General features: G+C 36.2%; 1 protein-coding gene across 3 annotated transcripts in view; it reads right to left on the bottom strand.

Moving 5' to 3' along the window:
• The window catches only part of retm (real-time), a 126,855-nt gene extending 99,695 nt beyond the window's left edge, over positions 1-27,160 (bottom strand). For all 3 annotated transcript variants that reach the window (XM_089088275.1, XM_089088284.1, XM_089088292.1), the window contains exons 1-2: positions 26,963-27,160; positions 4,021-4,170 (exon numbers count right to left, since the gene is read on the bottom strand). In XM_089088275.1, coding sequence (XP_088944401.1) covers positions 4,021-4,170; positions 26,963-27,025 — 213 coding nt within the window. In that variant the 5' untranslated portion in view covers positions 27,026-27,160. The remainder of the gene's footprint in view (positions 1-4,020; positions 4,171-26,962) is intronic.
• Between the last annotated feature and the right edge of the window lie 204 nt (positions 27,161-27,364).

Below are 27,364 nucleotides of genomic sequence, written 5' to 3'. Positions count from 1 at the left end.
CTTGAAAGAAAATATAAAAAAATAGGAGCTGATTAAATTGTAGCACGAGTGTTTGTGGAACTTTCGCGCTTGCTGCTAGCATTAGATTTTCTTACTACTATATAAAATCTGACTAGAAAGAAAGATAAAAATGAGTTGGAAAAAAGAAAAATTACTAAGAGCTGATTAGATTGTAACAGGGATATGTGCTGATCTCTTGTCTTTGGTGGTAGGATCGATCTTTTGTGATGATTTAAAATAAAAACCGACTCGAAAGAAAGATAGGTTGGAAAGAAAACATAAAATAAGTAGGAGCTGATTAGGGTGTAAAATGGATGTGCGCCGATCTTTTGCGTTTGTTGTTAAAATTACCTTTTATTACTATTTGATTAAAATCAGACTCGAAAGAATGTATAAAAGGAACAAATAGATTGTTTCAAGGGTGTATGCTGTGCTATCCTTCATGTTTATTCACGGGATTAACATTCATCAATATTTAAATAAAATCAGACAGGGAAGAAAAATGAAATTAGACTCAAAGAAAATATAAGCAAATAATGGCTGATTAGATTGTACTAGGAGTGTACGTCTATTTTTCGCGTTTGCTACTAGCATTAGATTTCATTACTTCATGTGACAATAAATCAGATCCAGAAAATAAAATAAAATAGACTTCAAAGACAATATAAAATAATAAGAGTTGATTAGACTGTTGAAGGAGCATGCGTCGATCTTTGACCTTTGTTGGTAGGATTAGCTTTTATTAATATTAAAATAAATTCAGCCTCGAAAGAAGGATAAAATTAGGCTAAAAAAAAATACTTAATGTACAAAAGGTGATTAGATCGCAATAGGAGTAGGCGCGAAAGCAAAAGTCTCATGTCACAAGTTATATAGCCTTCACGACTTTTGGATTTCTTAGCTTCTCCAACTAAAACCCGGCGCCTTATGAAAACAAACACGTGCCTTAGAAAGGAAAACCTATCTATTTAATCGCAAAATATTGCAAGATTCGCATAACACATAATATGCTTGAATCGCGTAATACAAGATTAGCAGTGGTGGATATGTAGGTCACGCAAAACTGATATTCTGAATTACTTTTGGCTCGGTCAACGAATCTCAAATAATATGACATGCCAGATAAAATCTGATACAACGAATTTCAACTTAAGTTCAGCACCAGATTTTTTTTTTAATCCAAAAAGGTCAACCGTTCTTTGCTTCTTAGCGTTCCTGGGATGGGGGGGGGGTAGTTTACCTTGAAATTTCAAATACAAATCTCTACAAAATACTAATAATTCTTCTTTGAAATTCTCTACTATTCCACTTTTTGTTCAATCTGCTCGACTTTTCATGGTCTATTTCATCCCACTTCAAAGAGTCTACCAACCCTTTCATATTTAAACAATATATCCGTTAGTCTGCATATATTAACCTTAAAGCTTATTTTCGTTTTAATTTCAGAAAGAGGGAATGTTTTTCTCCTAATACCTAATATTAAAAGTACTAACTTCTTTTCTTTTTGGTTGAATAAATACGCTAGTCTTTAGTTCTTAATAACACTGTTTATTTTTGGTTTATTAGTTGTTTTTCCTCAAGATCAGTTTGCTGTCTCTTATCTCAATGTATTCTTTTGGAAAAGAAAGGCTTGAAAGAAATAAGTAAGTTAAGAGCTAATCATATTGTTGAATACAATCGGCTGGAAAGAAATACGACGTAGATAATTGTGTTACATCATTGAACGCTAATGAACCGAATCCAAGAATTTCAAAGAGGCTAGCTTCCGCCTTTGCTTTGAATTAAATAAAAAAAACAAGTTTTTTTTAACTGAAAGTAAGGAACGACGTTAAAACTTAAAACGAACAGAAATTATTCCGTAAATGAAAGAGGCTGTCCCCTCCTCAACGCCTCGCTCTTTATGCCAAAGTTTGACTTTCTCACAACTCTTTTTTTAACAATAAAAAACTTTAGCGTAAAGAGCAAGGCGTTGAGGGGGGGGGACAGCCCCTCTCATATACGGTATAATTTCTGTTCGTTTTAAGTTTTAACATCGCTCCTTACCTTCAGTTAAAAAAACTTGTTTTTTTTAAATTAATTTCTGAACGTTTTTGAATTAATGCATGTTTTGATCTGGGCTCACCGTAGATCAATAATTAAAACGAATTTTGCATATTAATTTTACTTTTATTTGGTTAAATGGCTTTCTCGAAACTTGTTTAATTTTATTTACGAACGTTTTTATTAGTAATAAATATACATAACTTACGAATTACCTTACGTAACGAAGTTCTATATTCACAGATTTTTAATACATATATTAGGTGGTTCTCCCCCTATTCAATACCTTGCTTTTTAAGCTAAAGTTCGAATTTTGTTCCCATTCTTTAAAATGACCGCTTAATCACAAAGGCCGTTAATTAGAATAAATAGCTCTTATGAAAGTACTAAAAAATCTTTGGCTTAAAGAGCGAGGTATTGACTAGGGAGTGAACCCAATCATATATGTAATATTTTCTGTTCGTTTTAAGTTTTGATGTTGCTGCTGTTGCAGTTTAAAAACTAGTTTTTTTATATTTAATTTCTGATCTTTTTTTAAATAATGCTGGGAAATCCGGCGTCCCCTTCATAGCAATGTCCCTTCCCCCATGAAAACTATAGACTCCATTATGAATGCATTCTAGCTAAACAGTCATTTGTAAGTACGAGAGATGACAGTGAAGCACTGAAAAAAAGCAATTAGGCTCCAGAAGATGATGGAACTTATCCCGGTTATCTTCCAAATGCCTTACATAGAAGCAATTATGCAGGCGATGGACTTGCTCTCTCAACAAATCCAGGCAGTTGACTTGGTTTTTCACCAATCGCATATCCTGATTTCGGCCCCAAGCATCGAACTGACTCACCTTCAGTCAGACACTTCACTTCTAATGCTTTTCCAGAAGGCAGAAGAGTTTGTAACAGAACTGTGAATTTAAATACCTGATATGAATGAACCCAAGACTCGGCGCTTCTTTGTTTCTCAAAAAAGACGACCTTAAAGAACACGAAAGATCACATAGCATCTGAAACGATTTGTGACAACTTTTACGATAAGAAATAGCCTCAGTCAATCTGACAAGTGGACTGTAACTCTGGCGGACGAAATGAAATGAGAGTCCTTCAAAACCTTCAAGCGTTTACCAGCCGAACTTGACAGAAGGTGCATAGAAACTTGCCAGTGATTGCACCACTTTAAGCTTTAGATTCAAGCTCAACAAAGCCTACCTTGTTTTCAAGCCTAGAAGTAGTAAAAACCTATTGGCAGTTAACAGCAGGAGATGGTTGTCTGAGTCACCCCCTTCTGATATCTGCAGAAAAAAGTTTGGTAAAAATTTGGATTACAGGCAGCTTACTGACAATTTTGCAAAGACAAAACCTTGGCAGTTCTCCTTATCATCTGAGTGCTGTATTATTTTTTGTTTTTGTTGCGTTCTTTCTTCTTATAAATAAATCTGATCTGGAAGATTTCTCCTGAAGAAGAACAGAGATTTAGGCTAACAAACCTCATCATAACAATAAAGGTTACATTCACAGACGTATTTTTGACTAAGAAAGAAAGATGCTTGCTGAGGAAGGCCATCGCTTCAGTCTGATTGAACTTTACACTTTTAATTAAAGTTTCCCTTAACCGCTTTGACTGTAATCTTCACTAAAATAATTAATCTCATAGATCAATGCGTTCCATAATTAGTTACAGTACATTTCCAGGCAAAACATGGATAACAAAATATATTTTACTTAGAATATTTGATTGATGTTCTGTCAAATTCCTAACTTTTTACTTACATGACACAAAGCAAAACAACAGTGGGGTAAGCCAGATGGGGTTCTTGCCTACCCCAAAACTTGGCCCAAACAGCACCTCTACAGAGAAGGGCTCTAATGAGCTGCAGGACATATTTTCAGTATGTGCAACTGTTTGTTTGTTTTTTTCAGGAAAAAAATCACACACATTACTCAATTATAATCCGGCAAGATAAAATCAGGAATAAAATGCACCTTTTTCAAAAGATATGGAACATCAAATCCCAATTTACAAAGTCTTTCCACGACGTGTTGAGCTTTATCTTCACTTAACGTTTCGTTAACTATTTCAGTGCTTACCAAGATAGGCATCAAATGTGTTGTTGGGAATCGTCTTTGATAAGCCTAGAAAAGATTTACTACATTCATACCTGTACGGACTATGGGCTCTTCTTATTATAAGAATCCTCTCTCACCCTCCCTCCTGAGGTGTTGAGGTTCCCCCCTCCTCAACACATTGCTCTTTATGCTAAAGTTTGAATATTGTACCAACACTATTAGAATGACTCATGAAACGCAAGGGCCGTTTAATTAGAACAATAAGAGGTTTTTTTTTAAAAGTACTAAAAAACTTTAGTGTAAAGAGCGAGGCGTTGAGGAGGGGGAAATCGCCTAATATACGTAATAATTTCTACTCGTTTTAAGGTTTAATGTTGCTCCTTACTTTCAGTTGAAAAAATTTGTTTTTTTTTAATTTAATAGGAACATAGATCAAAGTATTTGGAACTGAAGACAGGCGATTTCCCTTGAATCTGGCCCTTCCTTTGCGGTTTCCATTGCCTGTACTGACACATTTCATTTAATGGCTATAGCTTCTATATATCCCTCTCCAATATTATTTTTAATTGTACTTGCCATCAACAAGATACTCCTGTTAGTTGGTAGTATGAAGATACAGATGGTTCAATAAGAATATACCCTATTATTCTAGTTGTAAGGGGTTGGTCAATTTGTCTTCATTGGTGTTTTGTTTGAATACTTCAATAGTTGTTGAAATAATTGATTTCTCATTAGTAGAGATGCCCTAATATCTCCGAAGAGACACCCCTGCTGCCACCTACAACTTTTTTTGCATAGTTTATGGATGGTTATGTGTGTAGGTCGATTAATTTGATGTTTTTATGGACTTTGTCAGTGAGAATTTGAAAAACAGGAATTTTGTAACATTTATGGATGGTTTTATGAACTTTGTCAGTGAGAATGAAAAAACAGGAAGTTTGTCACTTCCTTCTTGTTGTTGTTCAAGCCAGATGTTACGAGTTTCTGGGAAACAGTATTTCTTGTTTTTGTTTGGAACACGCGATAGGGCCATTAGGGAGAACACATGGTTAATGGGGTCAGTGTTGTTGCTGTTGTTTTGGGCACGCGATAGAGTCATTAGGGAGAACACATAGTTAATGGGGTCAATGTTATTGGTGTTTTTTTTTGCACGCGATAGAGTCATTAGGGAGAACACGTGGTTAATGGGGTCAATGTTGTTGTTGTTGTTTTGAGCACGCGATAGAGTCATTAGGGAGAACACATGGCAGATGATATCATGATTGATTGATTGACACATAAGGGGAATTAATTTGTTGTTCTAAAGAGAATTGATTCACGAAAAGGGAAATTAATTTGGACTTCTAACAAGAGAATCGTTTCCGAGGCAAATGTTTATCTTAGCGCGCGAAAAGGTTTCCAAATAATTGAAATAAGCCAGCGCAGGGATGCCAAACAAAAGGAACATGCTGAAATTCTGTTTGGGGATAATTTTGGCGAAACCGTTTTAGCTATTTTATGGAACTATTCGACGAAACAGTTAGAGACATTATAAAATATGATTTTTGAAGAGATTTTAGAAGAGAATTTAATGGTGAAACTCTGTGGTCGTTATAATACACAAGTTCCATTTGAACAGTGTTGTGAGATCCCACTACCCCACCCCCAAAGGGTTCCTATCCCTCTACCCCAACCCCAAAGGTCCGCCGGGCTCCCAAACGACCATTCGACCCTTAAGTGCCGCCCAGACCCCTAAACACCCTCCCCAGGCTTCCAAAGGCCCTCCTTCGGTCCCCAAAGGTCCCCTGGGCTCCCAAAACACCAATCGGTGCTCAAGGGCCCCCTCAGACCCCCAAACGCCCTCCCTGGGCCCCAAAGGCCCTCACCCGGTCCCCAAAGGTCCCCCGGGCTCCCAAAAGACCAATCGGCCCTCAAGTGCCACCCAGACCCCTAAACACCCTCCCCAGGCTTCCAAAGGCCCTCCCCCGGTCCCCAAAGGTCCCCCGGGCTCCCAAAAGTCCAATCGGCCCTCAAGTGCCATCCAGACCCCTAAACACCCTCCCCAGGCTCCCAAAGGCCCTCCCCCGGTCCTCAAAGGCCCCCCGGGCTCCCAAAAGACCAATCGGTGCTCAAGGGCCTCTGGGTCCCCAACGACCTCCCCGGGCCCCCCAAAGAGTCCCCTCTCCCATTTGGCCCCCAAAGGGCCCCTCTCCCTCCACCCCCTCCTCACCTTCCCCTCCCCTCCTCCTCCCCTCCTCCTCTACCTCCTCCTTACCCTCCTCCCCCATTTTTTAATACTTTTTTATGGCTTTATTATATCTTTTCTGAACAAGTTCCTTTCATAATTTCATTCCTAAACCCATTTTCCAACCTCAAAGAGTCCCTCCCCATTTCGTAAATACTTTCTTGAATTTTTTAACATGTTTTTTTTTTTTTTTAATTTTTTACGGATCTTAAAATGACATGAACACAAAAAAACTCACACACACACACGCACAAAAACTTACACACACACACACAAAACTTACACACACACACGAAAACTTACACACACACGCCAAAAATTACACACACAAAAACTAACACACACACACACACACAAACTAACACACACACACAAAAAACTTACACACAAAAAAACTTACACACACACACAAACTTACACACACACACAAAAAACTTACACCCACAAAAAAGCTTACAAACACAAAAACTTACACACACACACACACAAAAACTTACACCCACATGCAAAAACTTACATGCACACAAAAACTTACATGCACACAAAAACTCACACACACAAAAACATACAAACACGCACAAAAATTTACACACACACACACACAAAAACTTACACACACACACACGAAAACTGACACACACACACGAAAACTTACACACACGCACGCCAAAACTTACACACACACAAAAACTTACACACAACACACACACACACAAAAACTTACTCACAAACACAAAACTTACACACACACGCAAAAAAATACATGCACACAAAAACTTACATGCACACAAAAACTTACACACACACAAAAACTTACACACACACACAAAAACTTACACACACGCACAAAAACTTACACACACACACACAGACACACACACACAAAAAAACTTACACACACACGCGAAAACTTACACACACACGCGAAAACTTACACACACACACGAAAACTTACACACACACTCCAAAACTTACACACACACAAAAACTTACACACACACACACAAACTTACATATGCACACGAAAACTTACATGCACACAAAAACTTACACCCACATTCAAAAACTTACATGCACACAAAAACTTACATGCACACAAAAACTTACACACACACAAAAACTTACACACAAACACACAAAAAAACTTACACACAAACACAAAAACTTACACACACGCACAAAAACTTACACACACACAAAAACTTACACACACACACGAAAACTTACACACACACACAAAAACTTACACACACATCCAAAAACTTACACACACAAAAACACTCACACACACACACACACACAAAAACTTACACAAGCACACGAAAACTTACATGCACACAAAAACTTACATGCACACAAAAACTTACACACACACACATTTAGACAAAAAATTACGATATTTATGCACAGTTATGTTTAAGCAATAAATATCTTAAGCCCCAACCGTTTTTATTCTTTAGAATAGTCCATCGCCACGAAAATTATACTTTCAGATTCAACAACTCAGGGAACAAACTTTCAGGCTCAGCATGTAAGAGAACCCTAAATGCTCGTCCCAAAAAACGTAAGTTAACCCTAAACGCTTAATGAATTTCTCTGAAATCACACTTTCAGGTTCAGCATGTAAGAGAACCCTAAATGCTCATCCCAAAAAATGTAAGTTAACCCTAAACGCTTAAAGAATTTCGTCACAAAAAATTACACACACACACACGAAAAAACTTAGACACACACACACACACACACAAAAATAACACCCACACCCAAAAACTAACACACACAAAAACTAACACACACACACAAAACTTACACCCACACGCAAAAACTTACATGCACACAAAAACTTATATGCACACAAAAACTTACACACACACAAAAACTTACACACACACAAAAACTTACACACACGCACAAAAACTTAGCACACACACACACACACACAAAAACTCACACACACACACGCGAAAACTTACACACACACACGAAAACTTACACACACACGCCAAAACTTACACACACACAAAAACTTACACACACACACACACACACACACACAAAAAAAAAAAAACTTACACCCACACACAAAAGCTTACACACACAAAAACTTAAACACACACACAAAACTTACACCCACACGCAAAAACTTACATGCACACAAAAACTTACATGCACAAAAAAACTTACACAAACACAAAAACTTACACACACACACACACAAAAACTTACACACACGCACAGAAACTTAACACACACACACACACACACACAAAAAATCACAAACACACCCGAAAACTTACACACACACACGAAAACTTACACACACACGCCAAAACTTACACACACACAAAAACTTACACACACACACACACACAAAAACAAACACAATCACAAAAAAACTTACAAACACACAAAAACATACACCCACACGCAAAAACTTACATGCACACAAAAACTTACATTCACAAAAAAAATTACACACACACAAAAAATTACACACACACACACAAAAACTTAGACACACGCAAAAAAACTAACAAACGCACACACACAAAAACTTACACACACACACGAAAACTTACACACACACACACACAAAAACTTACAAACACATGCCAAAACTTACACACACACACACACACAAAAACTAACAAATGCACACGAAAACTTACATGCACACAAAAACTTACAGGCACACAAAAACTTACACACACACACAATTATTAATTTTGGATTTCTTTCATTGAAATGCAAGAGTTGGAATATTTCAGTAGTGTTTTGTCGTGGTTTACCTTGTCACACTTACATTCTATTGATTTTTCAAAGTTCATTTAGGATTTCTTTCATTGAAATGAAAGAGTTGGAATATTTCAGTAGTGTTTTGCTATGGTTTACCTTGTCAAAGTTCATTTTGGATTTCAGTAGTGTTTTGCCATGGTTTACCTTGTTAGAGTTACATTTTCATGATTTTTCAAAGTTCCTTTTGAATTTCTTTCGTTGAAATGCAAGAGTTGGAATATTTCACTAGTGTTTTGTTGTGGTTTACCTTGTCACAGGTACATTTTCTTGATTTTTAAAAGTTCATTTCGGTTTTCTTTCGTTGAAATGCAAGAGTTGGAATATTTCAGTAGTGTTTTGTCATGGTTTACCTTGTGACAGTTACATTCTCTTGATTTTTCAAAGTTCATTTTGGATTTCATTCCCTGAAATGTAATAGTTGAAATATTTCAGTAGCGTTTTGCCATGGTTTACCATGTCACAGTTACATTCTCTTGATTTTTCAAAGTCCATTTTGGATTTCTTTCGTTGAAATGCAAGAGTGGGATTATTTCAGTAGTGTTTTGCCATGGTTTACCATGTCACAGTTACATTCTCATGATTTTCCAAAGTTCATTTTGGATTTCTTTCATTGAAATGCAAGAGTTGGGATATTTTAGTAGTGTTATGTCGTGGTTTACTTTGTCACACTTACATTCTATAGATTTTTCAAAGTTCATTTTAGATTTCTTTCGTTGAAATGCAAGAATTGGAATATTTCAGTAGTGTTTTGTTATGGTTTACCTTCTCACACTTACATTTTCTTGATTTTTCAAAGTTCAGTTTTGATTTCTTTCATTGAAATGCAAGAGTTGGAATATTTCAGTAGTGTTTTGTTATGGTTTACCTTGTCACACTTACATTTTCTTGATTTTTCAAAGTTCATTTTGGATTTCTTTCATTGAAATGCAAGAGTTGGAATATTTCAGTAGTGTTTTATCGTGGTTTACCTTGTCACAGTTACATTCTCTTGATTTTTCAAAGTTCATTTTGGATTTATCCCCTTGAAATGCAAGAGTTGAATTATTTCAGTAGTATTTTGTCGTGCTTTACCTTGTCACAGTTACATTCTCTTGATTTTTCAAAGTTCATTTTGGATTTTTTTCGTTGAAATGCAAGAGTTGGAATATTTCAGTAGTGTTTTGTCCTGGTTGACCTTGTCACAGTTACATTCTATTGATTTTTCAAAGTTCATTTTGGATTTCTTTCGTTGAAATGCAAGAGTTCGATTATTTCAGTAGTGTTTTTTCGTGGTTTACCTTGTCAAAGTTACATTCTCTTGATTTTTCAAAGTTCATTTTGAGTTTCTTTCATTGAAATGCAAGAGTTGGAATATTTCAGTAGTGTTTTGTCGTGGTTTACCTTGTCGCAGTTACATTTTCTTGATTTTTCAAAGTTCATTTTGACTTTCTTTCATTGAAATGCAAGAGTTGGATTATTTCAGTAGTGTTTTGTAGTGGTTTACCTTGTCACAGTTACATTTTCTTGATTTTTCAATGTTCATTTTGGTTTTCTTTCATTGAAATGCAAGAGTTGGAATATTTCAGTAGTGTTTTGTCATGGTTTACCTTGTCACCGTTACATTCCCTTGATTTTTTCAAAGTTCATTTTCGACTCGTCTATTTCAAATTCAAGAATTTGAATATTTCAGTAGTTTTTTTTGGTGGCTTAACTTATCACGTTTTTATTCTATTGATTTTTCAAAGTTCGTTTTGAAGAACTCTTATTTAAATGAAATAGTGGGATTATTTCGGTAGTATTTTATAATAGTTTGCTATTTCACAGTTACATTCACTTGATTTTGCAAAGTTCATTTGGATTTCTTTCATTGAACTGCAAGAGTTGGAATATTTCAGTAGTGTTTTGTTGTGGTTTACTTTGTCACACTCACATTCTCACGATTTTTCAAAGTTCATTTTGGTTATCTTTCATTGAAATGCAAGAGTCGGAATATTTTTCCGACTACAAAACCATAACAAAACACTACTGAAATATACCAACTCTTGCATTTAAATGAAAGAAATCAAAAATGAACTTTGAAAAATCAAGAAAATGTAAGTGTGAGAAGGTAAACCATAACAAAACACTACTGAAATATTCCAATTCTTGCATTTCAACGAAAGAAATCTAAAATGAACTTTGAAAAATCAAGAAAATGTAACTGTGACAAGGTAAACCACGACAAAACACTACTAAAATATCCCAACTCTTGCATTTCAATGAAAGAAATCCAAAATGAACTTTGAAAAATCAAGAGAATGTAACTGTGACAAGGTAAACCATAGCAAAACACTACTGAAATATTCCAACTCTTGCATTTCAATGAAAGAAATCCAAAATGAACTTTGAAAAATCTATAGAATGTAAGTGTGACAAGGTAAACCACGACAAAACACTACTAAAATATCCCAACTCTTGCATTTCAATGAAAGAAATCCAAAATTAATAATTGTGTGTGTGTGTAAGTTTTTGTGTGCATGTAAGTTTTTGTGTGCATGTAAGTTTTCGTGTGCATGTGTTAGGTTTTGTGTGTGTGTGTGTGCAAGTTTTGGCATGTGTTTGTAAGTTTTTGTGTGTGTGTGTGTAAGTTTTCGTGTGTGTGTGTAATTTTTTGTGCGTGTGTGTAAGTTTTTTGTGTGTGTGTGTGTAAGTTTTTGTGTGTGTAAGTTTTTGCGTGTGGGTATAAGTTTTTGTGTGCATGTTAGTTTTGACGTGTGCTTTTGTTAGTTTTCGTGTTTTTGTGTGTGTGTGTGTGTGTGTGTTAGTTTGTTTGTGTGTGAACGTTATTGCGTGTGTGTGTAAGTTTTCGTGTGTGTGTGTAAGTTTTCGCGTGTGTGTGTGATTTTTTGTGTGTGTGTGTGTGTGTGTTAAGTTTCTGTGCGTGTGTGTTTGTTTTTGTGTGTGTGTGTGTGTAAGTTTTTGTGTGTGTGTAAGTTTTTGTGTTCATGTAAGTTTTTGTTTGAATTTAAGTTTTTGCGTGTTTGTTTAATTTTTGTGTGTGTGTGTAAGTTTTTGTGTGTGTAGGCTTTTGTGTGTGGGTGAAAGTTTTTTTTTGTGTGTGTGTGTGTGTGTGTGTGTAAGTTTTTGTGTGTGTGTAAGTTTTGGCGTGTGTGTGTTAGTTTTCGTGTGTGTGTGTAAGTTTTCGTGTGTGTGTGTGTGAGTTTTTGTGTGTGTGTGTGTGTTAAGTTTTTGTGTGTGTGTGTGTGTGTGTAAGTTTTTGTGTGTGTGTAAGTTTTTGTGTGTGTGTAAGTTTTTGTGTGCATGTAAGTTTTTGTGTGCATGTAAGTTTTTGCGTGTGAGTGTAAGTTTTGTGTGTGTGTTTAAGTTTTTGTGTTTGTAGGCTTTTGTGTGTTGTTGTTAGTTTTGTGTGTGTGTGTGTGTGTAAGTTTGTGTGTGTGTGTGTGTGTGTGTAAGTTTTTGTGACTAAATTCTATAAGCGTTTAGGGTTAACTTAACTTTTTTGGTATGAGTATTTAGTTTTCTCTTACATTCTGAACCTGAAAGTTTAATTTCAGAGAAATTCATTAAGCGTTTAGGGTTAACTTACCTTTTTTGGGATGAGCATTTAGGGTTCTCTTACATGCTGAACCTGAAAGTTTGTTCCCTGACATGTTGAATCTGAAAGTATAATTTTCGTGGCGATGGACTATTCTAAAGAATAAAAACGGTTGGGACTTAAGATATTTATTGCTTAAACAAAACTGTGCATAAATATCGTAATTTTTTGTCTAAATGTGTGTGTGTGTGTAAGTTTTTGTGTGCATGTAAGTTTTTGTGTGCATGTAAGTTTTCGTGTGCATGTGTAAGTTTTTGTGTGTGTGTGTGTGTGAGAGAGTGTTTGTGTGTGTGTTATTTTTTGATTGTGTGTGTAAGTTTTAGTGTGTGTGTGTAAGTTTTCGTGTGTGTGTGTAAGTTTGTGTGCGTGTGTGTGAGTTTTTGTGCGTGTGTGTAAGTTTTTGTGTGTGTGTGTAAGTTTTTGTGTGTGTGTGTGTAATTTTTTGTGTGTGTGTGAGTTTTTGTGTGCATGTAAGTTTTTGTGTGCATGTAAGTTTTTGCATGTGGGTGTAAGTTTTTGTGTGCATGTAAGTTTTCGTGTGCATATGTAAGTTTGTGTGTGTGTGTGTGTGTAAGTTTTTGTGCGTGTGTGTAAGTTTTGGTGTGTGTGTGTAAGTTTTTGCGTGTGTGTGTAAGTTTTTGTGCGTGTGTGTAAGTTTTTGTGTGTGTGTGTAAGTTTTTGTGTGTGTGTAAGTTTTTGTGTGCATGTAAGTTTTTGTGTGCATGTAAGTTTTTGCGTGTGGGTGTATGTTTTGTGTGTGTGTGTAAGTTTTTGTGTGTGTGTGTGTGTGTGTAAGTTTTTGTGTGTGTGTAAGTTTTGGCGTGTGTGTGTAAGTTTTGGTGTGTGTGTGTAAGTTTTCGTGTGTGTGTGTAAGTTTTTGTGTGTGTGTGTGTAAGTTTTTGTGCGTGTGTGTAAGTTTTTGTGTGTGTGAGTTTTTGTGTGCATGTAAGTTTTTGTGTGCATGTAAGTTTTTGCATGTGGGTGTATTTTTTTGTGTGTGTGTGTGTAAGTTTTTGTGTGTGTAAGCTTTTTTGTGGGTGTAAGTTTTTTGTGTGTGTGTGTAAGTTTGTGTGTGTGTGTAAGTTTTTGTGTGTGTAAGTTTTTGTGTGTGTGTGTAAATTTGTGTGTGTGTGTGTAAGTTTTTGTGTGTGTAAGTTTTCGTGTGTGTGTGTAAGTTTTGTGTGTGTGTGTAAGTTTTTGTGCGTGTGTGTGTGTGTGAGTTCATGTCATTTTAAGATCCGTAAAAAAGTAAAAAAAAAAATACCATGTTAAAAAATTCAAGAAAGTATTTACGAAATGGGGAGGGGACTCTTTGAGGTTGGAAAATGGGTTTAGGAATGAAATTATGAAAGGAACTTGTTCAGAAAAGATATAATAAAGCCATAAAAAAGTATTAAAAAATGGGGGAGGGAAGGGGGGTAAAGGAGGAGGGGGGAGGAGGGGGAGGAGGGGAGGGGGAGGGGAGGAGGGGAGGGGAGGAAGGGGAGGAGGGGAGGGGAGGGGAAGGTGAGGAGGGGGGTGGAGGGAGAGGGGCCCTTTGGGGGCCAAATGGGAGAGGGGACTCTTTGGGGGGGGGGGGCTCGGGGAGGTCTTTGGGGACCCGGGGGCCCTTGAGCACCGATTGGACTTTTGGGAGCCCGGGGAACCTTTGGGGACCGAGGGAGGGCCTTTGGAAGCCTGGGGAGGGTGTTTAGGGGTCTGGGTGGCACTTGAGGGCCGATTGGTCTTTTGGGAGCCCGGGGGGCCTTTGGGGACCGAGGGAGGGCCTTTGGAAGCCTGGGGAGGGTGTTTAGGGGTCTGGGTGGCACTTGAGGGCCGATTGGACTTTTGGGAGCCCGGGCGACCTTTGGGGACCGTGGGAGGGCCTTTGAGGCCCAGGATGGGCCTTTGGGGGTCTGAGGGGGACCTTGAGCACCGATTGGTGTTTTGGGGGCCCTGGGGACCTTTGGGAACCGGAGGAGGGCCTTTGGAAGCCTGGGGAGGGTGTTTAGGGGTCTGGGCGGCACTTGAGGGCCGATTGGTCCTTTGGGAGCCCGTCGGACCGTTGGGGTTGGGGTAGAGGGATCGGAACCCTTTGGGGTTGGGGTAGTGGGATCTCACAACACTGTTCAAATGGAACTTGTGTATTATAACGACCACAGAGTTTCACCATTAAATTCTCTTCTAAAATCTCTTCAAAAATCATATTTTATAATGTCTCTAACTGTTTCGTCGAATAGTTCCATAAAATAGCTAAAACGGTTTCGCCAAAATTATCCCCAAACGGAATTTCAGCATGTTTCTTTTGTTTGGCATCCCTGCGCTGGCTTATTACAATTATTTGGAAACCTTTTCGCGCGCTAAGATCAAAACATTTGCTCGGAAACGATTCTCTTGTTAGAAGTCCAAATTAATTTCCCTTTTCGTGAATCAATTCTCTTTAGAACAACAAATTAATTCCCCTTTCGTGTCAATCAATCAATCATGACATCATCTGCCATGTGTTCTCCCTAATGACTCTATCGCGTGCTCAAAACAACAACAACAACATTGACCCCATTAACCACGTGTTCTCCCTAATGACTCTATCGCGTGCTCAAAACAACAACAATAACATTTACCCCATTAACCACGTGTTCCACCTTATGACTCTATCGCGTGCCGAAAACAACAACAATAACATTGACCCCATGAACCATGTGTTCCCCCTTATGACTCTATCGCGTGCCCAAAACAACAACAACAACATTGACCCCATTAACCACGTGTTCTCCCTAATGACTCTATCGCGTGCTCAAAACAACAACAACATATACTGTTTCCCGGAAACTCGTAACATCTGGCTTGAACAACAACAAGAAGGAAGTGACAAACTTCCTGTTTTTTCATTCTCACTGACAAAGTTCATAAAACCATCCATAAATGTTACAAAATTCCTGTTTTTCAAATTCTCACTGACAAAGTCCATAAAAACATCAAATAAATCGACCTACACACATAACCATCCATAAACTATGTAAAAAAAGTTGTAGGTGGCAGCAGGGGTGATTCGTGGGAGATATTAGGGCATCTCTACTCTTATTGGATATGTTCCATAATGGCACCATAAGGTGGTGCTGGAAGTATTTTCCTGGCAATTCCATCTCCCCCCTCCCTCCACGGAAAAATCTCTCCACATAAAAAATCGAGTAGGAAAAGAGAAAGTGTGACAAATAAAAACGACAAAGAAAAGAAGGAACTTTGGAATATTTTGCCTACATTCAAAAATGTAGGCAGAACATATGATTTAGATTACCGTTTGACCTGTAGTATCTATTTTTACATTTTAAATTATTTTAATTCTTTTTTTTTGTATTTTGAGGGGTTAAGTTATACAAGAAGAATAAAATATAGGTTATAAAAATTAACTTTAAAATATACAATTAATTGTAATTGTACAAGGGTCGCCCTATGATGGAAATACAAGAGATAACAAGCTGGGGCTAAGAACAACAAGTCATTGCCCCCCATTGACTTGGTCTCGTACAAACCAGAGATGGCACTAGCCAAAATATTGGGGGGGGGGGGGGGGGGAAACCAATTTACTGACTCGCTGGTTGTTTTTACCAACCAATTTGGGTGATATCGCTATTAAAATTACTTTATTTTTAGTACTTAACTGAGGCTGATCTTCTTTCATTGATTTTACATGATATATTTCCATCAGCTCATTTATACTAAAAAAACAAACAAATTGTCAGTAAAAATGTGGTCTTTGGATCAACCATTTACCATCTCAAATTTTTTAACGACTGGCTGAGAACATTGGGGAGGGGGGGAGGCGTCCTCCCTCCTCCCAACCATGTGTGACGCCCCTGCTGCCAACAATAGTACACAACACCAGTTCACACCTTTCAACCAAGAAGGTATTTGCTAGGCGAGTATCAGAGGGTTTTCGTGTCTACATGTAAGAGGCATGTTTGTTTGTTATTATTTTATTGTTTTTTTTTAACAACATGAATTCAAACTTTAAATTGGAACCAAGCAAATTTAAAATTAAAAGAACTCCTTATTCCAAAAAAAAATGACGTAAGTACCTTTAAGGGTTTTTTTTTTAAAGTTACCAAGGCCTTGGTCTGGTCCCAATAACTATAGTACAGGATACCAGTTCACCCCTTACAATTGAGAATGGGTCAACTCTGTGTACATAGAAGGTTTCACCATCTTAAGTGCCTTTAAAAGGTTTTTTTTTCATTCGTTTTTTTTTCCCATGGACTTAGGTCTGGTACCAACAAACATAGTACATGATACCAGTTCACCCTTATGATCGAGAATGCCTCCGCAAAGTGTATATGTTGGGAATGCATCCATTAGGTGTACATTAGAAAGATTCCCCCTCTGAACTATCTTTCGAGGGGCATTTTTTAAATTAAATTTGAATGACACGAAGTCAGACTTTGACTCCATGCTGTTTGAAGGGAGAAAAACCCTTTAAAAGTTTGTTTTCTTTTTTTTTACCAATTTCTCATGGACTTGACCTGGTACCAACAACTACAGAAAACGATACCAGTTCCCCCTTTACAATCGAGGTCGTGTCTGCTAGGTGTACATAAGAAGGTTTTCCCTTTTAAAGTACCTATTAGGCATTTCTTTTTGCAATTTAATTTAAACAACATTGAGTTAGACTCTTATTCAGATCCAAACAAATTTAAAATTGACAGAGCTTCTTATTAAAAATAACCAAACAATAACTTAAGTAAAGAAAGTTTTCAGAAGTCATCAACCTCTGTTCACAAAAAGTGTTCACCATAGGGGTTTTCATTACAAGTTTTCCCATCTAAAGTTCCCTTAATGTTTTTTTTTTAATAGATTTGGTTTAGGAACCACGACTGTAGTATATTATACAAGTTCACCCCATGCGATTGAGAACACGTTCACATTGCGTACATCAGAATGTTTTCACACCTGAAGTACAATTTAAGGCCGTCTTTTTTTTAATGTAATTAAAATACCATGGAGTCAAACTCCAAATCAGAACAAGAATATTCCAGATGAACAGAACTCCTTAATTTAAATGAGAAAGTAAATTAATTTCTTGAGCCCTTATGTCATTCTCCTTCTCTTACTAAAAAAACACCCCCTCTCCCCAGAAAAAAAAGAAGAAGAAAAGAGGAGCGTTAAAACTTAAATCAAACAGAAATCATTCCATGTATGAGGGGACTGCCACTCATCAACCTCTTGCTTGTTATGCTAAATTTTCATAATAACACCCCTTGTATTTCAGCAGTCATTCTTAAAGAATTGGGACAAAACGTCAAACTTTAGTTTAAAGTGCAAGGGATTGAGGAAGGGGCAGTCCCAATCATACAGAATAATTTCTACTTGTTTCAAGTTTTAATAATGCTCCTTATTTTTAGCTGAAAAAAACTTTCAAATGTATCACATCTGTAATCTACTGATATACATTTTTCTTGTAATTTAATTTCTGTTTTTTTTTGTTTTTGTTTTTTATCCCGCCCAGGCCCAACCAACATACAATGTGAACAACCAGCCCCATAAACCCTGATTCCTTGCTTTCGAACTGTATGCTATAAATCAATAACTGTAATTTGAATAGTAGCGTCCTGCTTTTCGGTTTATTTTCCTGTTTAAGGATTAAAATGTTGGATTGTAATTAAAATTATGAACAAAATCTGAATATTTAGTCAAAATTTTCAATGAATATCAGTTTTATTGAATAAATTCTCATGAATATTTTTAATACAGACGTTCAAGTAGACAGAGAGGCGTATTATTGTTATGAGTGGCAATTATGTATCATTTGTTATCTTCTACACTACTGAAGTAATTGCAATTTCTATTGGAAGTCATTCCAATGTTTAAATACTTTTATTTATCTGTATACTAATATATAGATACACTGAAATTTTTTATATAAACAGGAAAATAGAAATACGGCATTAAAATTTGAAATCACTGAAAACAAACCCCTGGTAGTACTTACCAGTATTCCCACAAAGCAGTTTGCTAGTGTGGCTCATGATGCCCTGCCTTGCGTTTACCACCTCTGTGCTGGTAGCCGTGACAGTATAATATTTTATGCTAAATAGAAATTGCAATAGAAGAGGTAATAGTCCTCCCCTTCAGCAGCAATAAAATATGCGAAGACTAAAATAATCCCAGGAAACAAGAGGAATTAGAAATCAATTTCTATCACCACTAACACCCTTTTCCAAAAATCCTTATATTTATTTGAAGGGATGATGAGATTGTGATGAGTTAGGAAATTTGCACATGAGAGATAGGATATTTACAGACGAAAGCACACTCTTTGAGACATCTTCTATCCTCACAAAATGACCAACCACCCCTCCTCTATATTGGCTTATGTGCACTTCCACATCATTGTATATAATTTTATGAAACACAAAGTAAATCAGATTAGTTAAATGAAGTTTTAAAACAAATGTTGGAAACATTTCCCTGCAATAAGAAGCAAGATATTATCTTGCAGTACCCTCATTTGGGCTTAGTCCAAATGAGGGGTGATGAGAGACTAGATCCTACTACACCTTATACTGCTTTGTATATTCATCTGAAGGCTCATGGAGTGTTATAAAATTTGGGCATTGAAATGTTGTCTTTTTTTGAAATGCTGTGGGCAGTACAGCAGATCCCCCCCCACCCCATAAGGTAAGGGTAAAATTAATTTTGGAGCCTTATTGCAGTACTATTTTGAAATATTTTCATAAGCGGACCCTTTTATAAATATTCTGATTCAGCTACAGACTTTGAAAGCAACAAGACACTCCTGTCAGTTGCTGGTGCACAGATCTTGACTGGTGTTTTCACCAACATGTCCTATTCTAACAACCAGTGATTTAGTTAACCAGTCTTTATTAATGTTTTGTTTGAACCCTTCAAAAGTTGCTGATGCAACTGCTTTCTCATTGAGTGAGTTTCATTATAGGATTATAAGGTTAGGGCAAAAGTTGTTTGCTCTTGAAGTCTGGGCCACATTATTCAGGAAGGACATAATGCAGTTGATAACCTTGCTACTGATACCTGCTGCCACAATTCAAATTTTAACCTTTTACATTATTTTTTACATTTTTTTTATACTTTAATGAAATTAAAGTGAATTGAGCCCATGGCATTATCCTAATCCAGCAGCTTGTCTAACCTAAGTTTGGAAACAAGCTTAGAAAATATTTGTCATAGTATTTTAAAAGAATGGAGTAGCTGATGCAGATTATGATGGTAGCATATTTAAAATCACTGAAGAACAAAGACTAAAAGGAAAGAAAAGGTGCCCTGCTTTTTTTTAAACACCTCTTTAGGTAGCTTATTCATATTTTTGCAAATATCATTAAAATCTCATGAAACATTATACCTAATTAAAAAATAATTTGTAATAAGCCATAATGTTTATATAAATCCATATTGAGCATTCCAATAGAAAATCTGACCAAGCTCACTTTTTACAGCATTCAGGACTATGGTGCCGAAACATTACTTTCTAAAGTCACACGGTTATTCTAAAAGCCATAATGAATAACTATCTTTTTAAGCCAATTTAGCTAAGTATGTTTTTAAATATTAGAAGTCACTTAAAATTTCATCTAAAGTAATTCAAAACACAATAATATTCAGCAACAAAAGGAAAACTTTACAGAAATAAACACTAAAACATAGTGCATGAAATATACAATAAGGGTAGTAACATTTGTGTCAAACAATGGGACTATGTTAAAAACCTCACTAAAAAAAAGATCTGAAAACCTAAGACCAGTGAGCTACAACAGCCTATTGACAAGCTCTATGTCTTGAATTATGCTTCTAATCCATGATTGCTTTTTACATTTACAAATTGAAGTATATGTCATGCAAACAAGTATTCAGAATTAATGAAAAACCATATAAAAAAAGGATAAATCTCAGTTTTGTTTCAAAGAAATTTATTGAATAGCATCAAAGATCTGCATAGGAGGACCTGTGGTATCTATATCTACACCTGTTAACTCTAGAAAAATAAATGCATTGAGCATAAGAGTTAGATTCCTTAGAATTTTGGCCTTGGAAAACAAGTTGGTTTGGGGGCAACCTACTAAAACAAATTTTTATTTTTGTTCAAAGTTAGGACCAATCTTCCAAGGATCTCAGAAGCTATACAAGATTTGAAGGAGGAGATTTTTGAAATTAGAAGTACATTCCCAATCCTTATTTGGATTGTTGAGTCAGTTCCAGAACCTTTGTCCACCTAGAAATTATTTTTCTAGTTAAAGAAATTAAGTTTAGTATATAGCTTATACTAAACCAAATTATTATGGCAACAGTTCTATTACAATTATTTAGTCATATATTATTGATAACTTGTCTATCTGCTCTTGCAAATGAGCAGTCAAAATTTTTATTTCCAGAGGTGCAACTCCCATAGCAGAATAATAATAAATAAGGACCAATTAATGATTATTCCATGAATCTTAAATAAGCAACTGTGTTAATTGCAAGTCATAACTTTTAGAGGTCTCCCTGATTGAATGCACCACACTCTTGCCTTTTTTCATTCCATTCAGTAAACTTTGTTCCAAAGAGAAAAAATCTGGGTACCATAAATCACTAGTGAAACTTGGTACTTAAAAAATATTCGTTTAACTAAAGTTTGTAAGGCTTCCCGGTGAACTTTCACTAGGAAATCCCTGATTGTAATACTGGCCTATTTACTCATTCAAAATCAACTGAAATACCATTACTTTGCCCCAATCTATCACTAAAGTCAAAATTTCAATCTATCACTAAAGTCAACATCTGGAGACAAAGATATAAGGACAATCCCACCCCTTCCTCTGGATAAATTAAAATACATGAAACTTTGTACCTAAGAAAAATAATACCCTTTTCTAGCCAAAAAAAAAATACTAAAATTAGAACATAGCTGCTTTTTAATTTGAAAAAGTTGTTTAGCTAGGGGAATGAGACTTTCAGGGTTGGATTGCCAGCTCAAATTAGGGTAAAAGAAAGTACCTTCAAGCAGCATAGCGCCCTTTGACCCTATTCAGCTTCTAAATTTTTATGAGCTTGGAATATGTTTCCTATTTAGATGTTATATCTAATAACATCTAATGTTTCCTATATGTTATCCTATAGCTTTCAGAGACGTATTGCTTAGACGTAATGCTTTCAGAGACGTATTAGATGTAATGCTTATTTTCAAGAATCTAGCACAGGCAATTGCTAAGCCAAATTCAGTTCTTTATGTAAAGCAATTAGTTTATAAATAAGTTGTTCAAGAGTAACATATTCCAAATATACTTATTTGTCACATTTCAAACCTCATTTATTAAACAACTCAAATATAAACTGTTTTCCTACCATTTCTAGTTTTTCAAATGCTGTCAACAAAAATAGCACTGAATTTTGCAACTTGAAACTTAGCTCTTGACAATTCATGATATATTCTAATTCAGGGTATATATTTGCACATTAGGGGGGTGGGGGTAGGTAAATTTGCAGTTGGCCATTTAATTTAGCTAGGATGAAAGTGAAAACATCATTTGATGCTTTTTTATGCTCTTTCATTATTCATATAAAATACCTTTGGTGCCCCTTTAAGGGCTAATGATGCAACTAGCCCCAGAAGAAATTCTTTAATTATGAAACAGCATAAAAAAGATATCAAATGATGTTTTCACTTTCATCTTAGCTAAATTATGTGATCCACTAGAAATTTACCAAACTTTTTTACACTGGAAACAAACTCTACCTCCACCCCTCTAATGCGCAATTTAGGGTGTATATTTTATACCCTTTACTGTATGTTTGCAATTATTAGTGTTTGGACAAGTGTTTATTCAATTTAGAGAATAGTGACTTAACAAAAATTCAATGCCCAAATACAATGGTAAATTTCTAGGTGGCACTATAATTTAGCTAGGATGAAAGTGAAAGCCTTTTTTATGCTCTTTCATAATATAATAATTGCTTTTGTTGCAAATTGCATCTTGATCCTGAACCTTGAACTTTACCCTCTCCCCACCCTCCTAATATGCAAATATATGCCCTGAATTTGAATATACCCTGAATTGTTGATGGCAAAGTTTTAAATTACAAAATTCAGCACTATTTTTGTCAACAGCATTTGAAAAACATGAAACAGCAGGAAAACAGTTTGAATTGAGAATCAAGTATTTTGTAGGTTAGGTTATAACTTCTTTTTGGTGGTTACAAAAATGAAATGGTAATTTTTTTACAATTCATATTATTGACTTATGAATAAAATGAACATACCACTTGACGCCTTTTTTATGCTCTTTATAAATATAATAATTGCTTCAATCATAAATTCAAATTTACACACCCCACCCCCCTAATGCGCCCATATAAACCCGGAATTGTAACCACACAAAGAACTTATCAACACTAGTTATCTTATTGAAAAGTGGTTAAAACATACCACTAGGCCTAGTTTATAAATAAGTTGTTCAAGAGTAGCGTATTCCAAAAATACTTATTTATAACAATTCAAGGTTTTCCAACTGTTTCAAGTTTTTTGAATGCCATTGACTAAAATAGCACTAAATTTTCCAATTCAAATTTTGCTGTCGAAAATTCATGGTATATTCCAATTCAGGGATATATTTGCAGATTAGGAGGGTGGGTATATTAGAATTTCCAATAGAAGCCATTATTATATTTGTAAAGAGCATAAAAAAGGCATTGAGTGGTATGTTCACTTTATTTGTAAGTCAATAATACGAACTGCCAAAAATTTACCAATGAAATACAGTAAATTTTTTGCAGTTCATATTATTGACTTACAAATAAAGTAAACATACCACTTGATGCCTTTTTTTATGCTCTTTCCAAAGATAATAATCATTTTGTCAGAAATGAATTTTACCCCACACTTATATATACCAATTAAAGGTATATATTTGCACATTAGGGGGTGGGGGTAAATTTTATTTCTTATTTAAATGAGAGGTAAGTTTAAACTTTCACCTCCCCCCTCCCCCTACTGTGCAAATATATACCCTGAATTGATGTGAATATAGTGGGGGTAAAATTCATTTTTGACAAAAATAATGGTAAAATTCTACTTTAGCTACTTTTGGCTATCTTGGAAAGGGGTTAGATTAAGAAAATAAAACCTTCAGGAATGGATCTACAGGCTAAAGTATGTCCAAGGAAGGTATTTTGAAGTACCTATCTCCACTTCTTCTCACTCTAGAGGGTCCTGAAATTTGCCTACATGACAGGTCTAACCTGTTGAAATTTTGACAAAACAACATTTTACCTTAATTTTCAGTTATCAGTTTTGGTAAAGTTCTGCTTTAGCTACTTTTGGCTATCTTGGAAAGGGGCTAGGTTAGGAAAGCAAAACTTTCAGGGATGGGTCTACAGTCTAAAGTATGTACCAGGAAGGTGTTTTGAAGTACCTACCTCCACTCCTTCTCCCTCTAGAGGACCCTGACCTTTAAAAATATGTGTGTTATAAAAGTGAAACCATGCAAAATAGATCTTCTGCTTGAAGGATGTATAGCAAAATTGTTTTCAGCTTCACAACTTTGCTCAATCCTAATTTATAAGGTTTTAAAGATATGCAAATACATTTCCTAAATTGTGAAAAAAAGCATTAATATTGGCTTAAATTTCTACTCAAATAACAGGAATTTCATTTTCAAAACTAATGCCAGAGAAAAAGAAACTGATAAATGAAAATTAAGGTAAAATGTTGTTTTGTCAAAAATTCAATAGGTATTTTCCCAAGACTATTGAAGGAGCTTGCCAAAGAAATTGCACAACCACTATGCAATATATTCCAACTGTCGCTTGACTCAAAAAAGGTACCCAAAGACTGGAAGCTGACCCATGTCACCCCAATATTCAAGAAAGGTGACCGCACCAAAGCCAAATACTACAGACCCATCAGTCTGACTTCAGCAGTGGCAAAAACCCTTGAGCAGATTGTGAATGCTGATATTTTGACACATCTCTGTAATAATAATATACTTTCCCCTGACCAGCACGGATTTCTGCCAGGAAAATCAGTTGAGACCAATCTCCTTGAGATATACAGCACCATAACAGATTACCTGGAGAAAGGAACCCCTGTGGACCTGATTTTACTGGACCTAGCCAAGGCTTTCAACAAGGTACCACACAACCGTCTCAGATTGAAACTTTCAGCAGCAGGTACCCACTCGGATGTGGTCGATTGGGTCATGGACTTTCTGACTGGCCGGAGTCAGCAGGTTTGACTCTTCACAAATAATGGTGATAAGGTCTTCTCCAAACCATGTGATGTTGTAAGCGGAGTCCCCCAAGGTACTGTCTTGGGCCCTACCCTATTCCTTATATACATCAACAATTTGATGAACGGAACAGAAAACAACATCACTCTCTATGCCGATGACTCCAAGCTGTTTGGGCCTGCAAACCAACAAAGTCTGCAGCGTGACCTTCATAAAATCCAAATGTGGGCACAAGACTAGCTACTTGAATTTAACACATCGAAGTGCAGTGTCCTTCACTTTGGAAGCAACAACCTCCATCACCAGTATAGCATGTCCGATCCCAATTCACCGGCTAGCTTAGTACTAAAGACAAGTCCCAAAGAAAGAGATCTAGGAGTGCTGATAGATGAACAACTGAAGTTCCACAGCCACTGGCAACAAGCAGTTTCAAAAGCAAATTCAAGCCTTGGTCTCCTCAAACGCACTATAACCAGCCACTCCTATACAGTCTTTCTAAGGCTCTATAAGGCTATAGTTAGACCTGTTTTGGATTTTGGTATGTGTCTCACCTCCCCTTCTTATAAGAATGATACCAGTCTAATCAAAGGAGTTCAGAGACGTGCCACAAAATGCAAAGCTGGCCTACAAGATCTCCCATACAACAAGAGACTGGAACGCATGCAGCTGCCAACACTTGTCTTCAGATGCCGCCGTGGTGATATGATGCTGACCTACAAGTATAACGCACAACCAAATAACCCCCTCTTTACCAAACATTCAAGTCAGCACCAGACAAGAGGACACTCACATAAGCTGTCAAAACGTTTTGTTAAAACACAAACGCGGCAACACTTCTTTTCCAAGCGTGTTGTCAACGGTTGGAATAGCCTTCAAGCTGAAATAGCAACTGCACCTATGGCTGTATCCTTCAAGTCCAGACTTGACAAGGAATGGAATAACTAGTCATGGAAATATGAGTGGGACTGTCTGTCCCACTCATCTACTGACTGATGCCAACTTTATTATAATGAATGTCTTGCTAGGAGGCTGATGCTGCTTGTCATACCCAACCATCTTGCATACTCGATCCAAAGCTGCTGTTGTGCGGTGGTGTCAGCTCTATGCCACTGAGAATGGTCCTTACAGGCCATACCTACCTTGTGGCTACCGCTACCAAGTGGGCTTAAATTGCATATCTCCAGCAGACCTCTCATATGGCGTGTCACTGGGCCCTAACACAGTGACAAATTTTTGCCATCATTTGACCCGGAGCACAACAGATCCAGTATGGACCTTAATTTGCTCTGAAGTGCAAATTAAGGTAATTAATTAAGGTAAGGTATAGACCTGTCATGTAGGAATATTTCAGACCCTCTAGACCTATCTAGACTCCTGTAGACCCATCCCTGAAAGTTGCATTTTCCTAACCAAACCCCTTTCCAAGATAGCCAAAAGTAGCTAAAGTAGAATTTTATCATCAGTTTCTTTTTCTCTGGCTTTAGTTCTGAAAATCCAATTCCTGAGCCAAAAGTAGCTAAAGTAGAATTTTACCAAAATAATTGTTATAGGCTATTTAGAAAGAGCATAAAAAGAGGCATCAAGTGATATGTTTACTTTATTCATAAGTCAATAATATGAATAACAAAAAATTTACCTGAAATACCTTTGGGTCCCCTTCAAGGGCTCAAGATGCAATTTGCAACAGAAGCAATTATTATATTATGAAAGACCATAAAAAAGGCATCAAATGATGTTTTCACTTTCATCCTAGCTAAATTAGCCTATTGTGCTACCTAGAAATTTACCCATACAATTTAGGGTATATATTAGAAAAATTGGGTGGGATAAAGTTCATTTGCAACAAAAACTAGGCTAATTTTTTATTTGGATTTAGGATGCAAATCTAACTCTAGGCTAGGCTATCCTAAGCCTAGCCTAAGTATGTGTAAAGAGTGTTCTAAACTGATTCTAAAAGTATGACTATTTCTTAACTATTTCAATAATCAGTGAATGGAGAAAATTAATAAGAAATCAACCAATTTACATTACTACTAGGCCTAGCCTATTTACCTCCATTATAAGCTCAAATGGGTGCTTGTAAACTCTGACAGGAGACTGATAAGTCTGTACCATCTTGGAAAATGATCTACAGTTTATTTGAATAAGCTTCTCTGATAGGTAGGCTACTTCTAAAACTAGCCTACCTATAATGTTTTATTCACAACAATTTTCAATGTAAATAGTCAACACAAGTAAAGAGAAAGTAAAAGCGCCGCTAGTTATGTCTTTAATGAAATGTTGCAAAGTCGATTGTCTATGGTACTTTTTAGCTATTAATAAAAAAAAAAATTTCCGCAAAATAAGTTTTTCAAAGAAAAGTAAAGAACTCCATTAAACCAAAAATGAGCAAAACTAAAATGAAATGATCTACCAAGCGTAAAATTACCACAAATCAGCATCGATAAATAAATG

Source organism: Artemia sp. Qi Xiang Cuo, chromosome 1 (assembly GCF_049724085.1).
Source record: "Artemia sp. Qi Xiang Cuo chromosome 1, ASM4972408v1, whole genome shotgun sequence".
NCBI lineage: Eukaryota > Metazoa > Arthropoda > Branchiopoda > Anostraca > Artemiidae > Artemia > Artemia sp. Qi Xiang Cuo.
This window is presented reverse-complemented; position numbering and strand designations above follow the sequence as displayed.